This window comes from Pinus tabuliformis, chromosome 5_1 (assembly GCF_031772625.1).
Source record: "Pinus tabuliformis cultivar Carrire ecotype Pingquan chromosome 5_1, CPIR1, whole genome shotgun sequence".
Taxonomy (NCBI): domain Eukaryota; kingdom Viridiplantae; phylum Streptophyta; class Pinopsida; order Pinales; family Pinaceae; genus Pinus; species Pinus tabuliformis.
The window spans coordinates 82,740,822-82,743,596 of NC_142305.1; the positions used below are offsets into that span (position 1 = coordinate 82,740,822).

General features: G+C 37.5%; 1 protein-coding gene across 1 annotated transcript; it reads right to left on the reverse strand.

Annotated features, from left to right (window-relative positions):
- Positions 1-1,739: 1,739 nt before the first annotated feature.
- Positions 1,740-2,315, reverse strand: LOC149163551 (strigolactones hydrolase CXE15-like). Its single transcript, XM_089429164.1, has one exon. It carries the CDS (start codon positions 2,313-2,315, stop codon positions 1,740-1,742), a length of 576 nt encoding a protein of 191 aa, XP_089285290.1.
- Positions 2,316-2,775: the final 460 nt, after the last annotated feature.

A 2,775-nucleotide genomic window follows, 5' to 3' on the forward strand; every position in this document is an offset into this window, starting at 1 on the left:
CCAATACCGTCGGCTAAATACCAAGAGTAAAACATAAGAAACCCCATGTGTGCTTTTCTCTGCCTTGAAATGTGTGCACTAGGGGGACGCACCTCCTGAACGGCTGCCCTGCGTATCTAGACGCAGTCCCTGCATGGTGTACTTGCGGGTACGCACCTTCTGAACTGCTTTCCTGCGTCCTTCTTAATTTTCAACAAATTGAGAGCCTTGCCACGGGAGTTGCCATCAAGTACAACATCTGTAACATATAGCCATATCAGAAACATAATGCCAACATCAGGGGCTGATCATTTTGGCATTCACGTGTGTAGCTTTAAATGGTTAACGTGGTGGTAGTGGAGGATAAAGGTCAAATTTTGGATTCTTTCATAGTATCAACCATTTTCACAGTGAAGTGTATCTCCACAAAACATTAAAGTGGAATATGGTTTGTAATTGTTGCAATAAAAATGCTGTGTGATTTTGTTTCAAGAAATCTATCTGCACAATCAAGTGTATCTGCCCATAATAGTATAGTGGAATATGGTTTATGAGTTTGTTGCAATCAAAATGTTGTGTTGTTTTATTTGAATAAATCTAGTTGTAAATCAAAATGTTTTGCTTGTTTAACAGAATTTTGGGACATATATGAACCATTTCTAGGATGATCTTATGAATGATTTTGACAGCTTATTTGGAAGTAGCAGCAAATGATAAGAAATTTTTTAACACAGTTGATAAAACCTTGAGATGGGTAGTCTGCATCTTGGCCAATTCAAGAAGTAAGCTTCATTTTTTCTCAAGGAGAAGCTCAAAACAACTAGGCTTGTGCTAACTAATGTCACTGAGGCAGAATTGTAAGGCTCCCTCTTTGTTCTAAAATCTCAATAGCATTTATAATAATATTGGGTGCATCATATTTTTTGTGTTTTAATATTCTCATTTTTTAGTTATTTGTTGGTTTGCAAAAAAGTATCCTTTGTTAATTTTGACCAAATCCATAATAGAATATTGTTGCCATTCGATAATGGTTCCTATTAAATTCCATTGTGCATATATCAATTCTTCCTTAAATTCCATTATATTGTCTTGCTTGCCAAATCTATGTATGTGCAAGCAAATCTGTGTATGTACTGGTAAATTGATGGTGAAGCAAATTTCTAGATAGTTATCCCTTCATTCATTTATGATGTTAACAGGAATGGGTCCTTCATTCGTTTATGATGTTAACAGGAATGGGTCAGGGGTCTCTTTCAGTGCATTGATTGTGATTGATCAGAGAAATGTATTTGTTTTTATCTTCATCAAATTCATGCAGAAAACTTATTGGAAATCTCTTTGATGACGACCCCACCATTAGCTTTGGGCAAATCCAATATTCATGGAGGAAAATAAACATTACAAGCAAAAGACCGATATAAATCAATAAACATTGCAAGAAAACACATGTAATGACCATCAAGAAGCAAAAGTAGAAATATGCTCACAATCAAACCTGATTAAGTTAAGGTAAAATCCATGACCATAACAAACTAACACATTTAGCATTGAAATTAATCGAAGTACGTATTTCAAACTAGATTATGAAGCAACTCGTTGCATAACAAACTGAGATAATCTCCTAACATAATCATAAGTACATAATTATTATTCTTATTCAAATTTATAGTAATCGTCTAGACGCCATTGTTGCCCGTATGAAGTGGGGAAATTAAATTGAAGATTTGTTGAATGAGGCGTTGAAAAGGCTGAGATTGGGGTCAGAGTATATAGAAGGTGTGATCTTCTTCCTTGAAGAGCACAACCTCCACGCTCTTCCCATGCTGCTTCAACAACTCACAATACTCGTGGTTGCCATCTCTCAACAAATCTTTGCCACTGATGGCTACCAACAACGGAGGCAACGACATCTCTTCCAGCTTTGGTGCTCCGAGGCTCCAGGGATTGCTGAATGGATCATCTTTGTCACTGCCCACCGGTAGAGACAGTCGCCAAAAACCATCATTCACCTCCAGATTAACAACCGCGTCGTGCGGGCACTCATTCTCAGATAGTGTGCATCGCTGGGAGCCAAAGTAGGGTTGCACCAATATCGACCCTCTCAATTCGATTGGGATCCACGCTTCCACACCTCCACACAGTGCGACAACTTGATGTGAAATGTTGGCATCGACGCTATCTCCCATCAGATAGAACAAGGAAAGGTCTGCATAGGACTCGAGCCATGGGTCATGTTTGAAGTCTCCTCCGGCTCCGACATGTGAGCTAACGCATTCCAGTGTCGTGATGCAGTCATCGTAGGCAGCAGGTGTTAAGACTACCATACCAACATTCATTTATGAAGTGAAAATTGCTGGTACACTAGCATCATTACACAGTAATACCTAAATTGATTTAACCAATCAAAATGCAGAAGAAGAAAAAATTAAATTATTTTAAAAAGTAAATTAAATTAGTTTCTAATGTAAACATTAGATAACGTAGTTTAATTTTTGGTAAATTTAAATTTAATGTCAACATCAATTCATTTTGAATATGTTATTACCCTACTATGACAGGGAATAATAAGTGAAAGGAAGTCAAGCAAGAGCACCATAGGGTAGAGGAGAGTATAAGTTGGCTAACAAAGAATGTGGTTTTCATTGATATCCATTAATATTTTATAACTTCCAAGTTTCTAATCAAAATTTCAGTGAAGGGAAACTCGACCCTATGCGCAAGAGCCAAGGGGCAACTACTACGGAAGCCACTCACTCTGTTAAGAAGCCAGCTCACAAAAAGATAGGAAAGATAGAT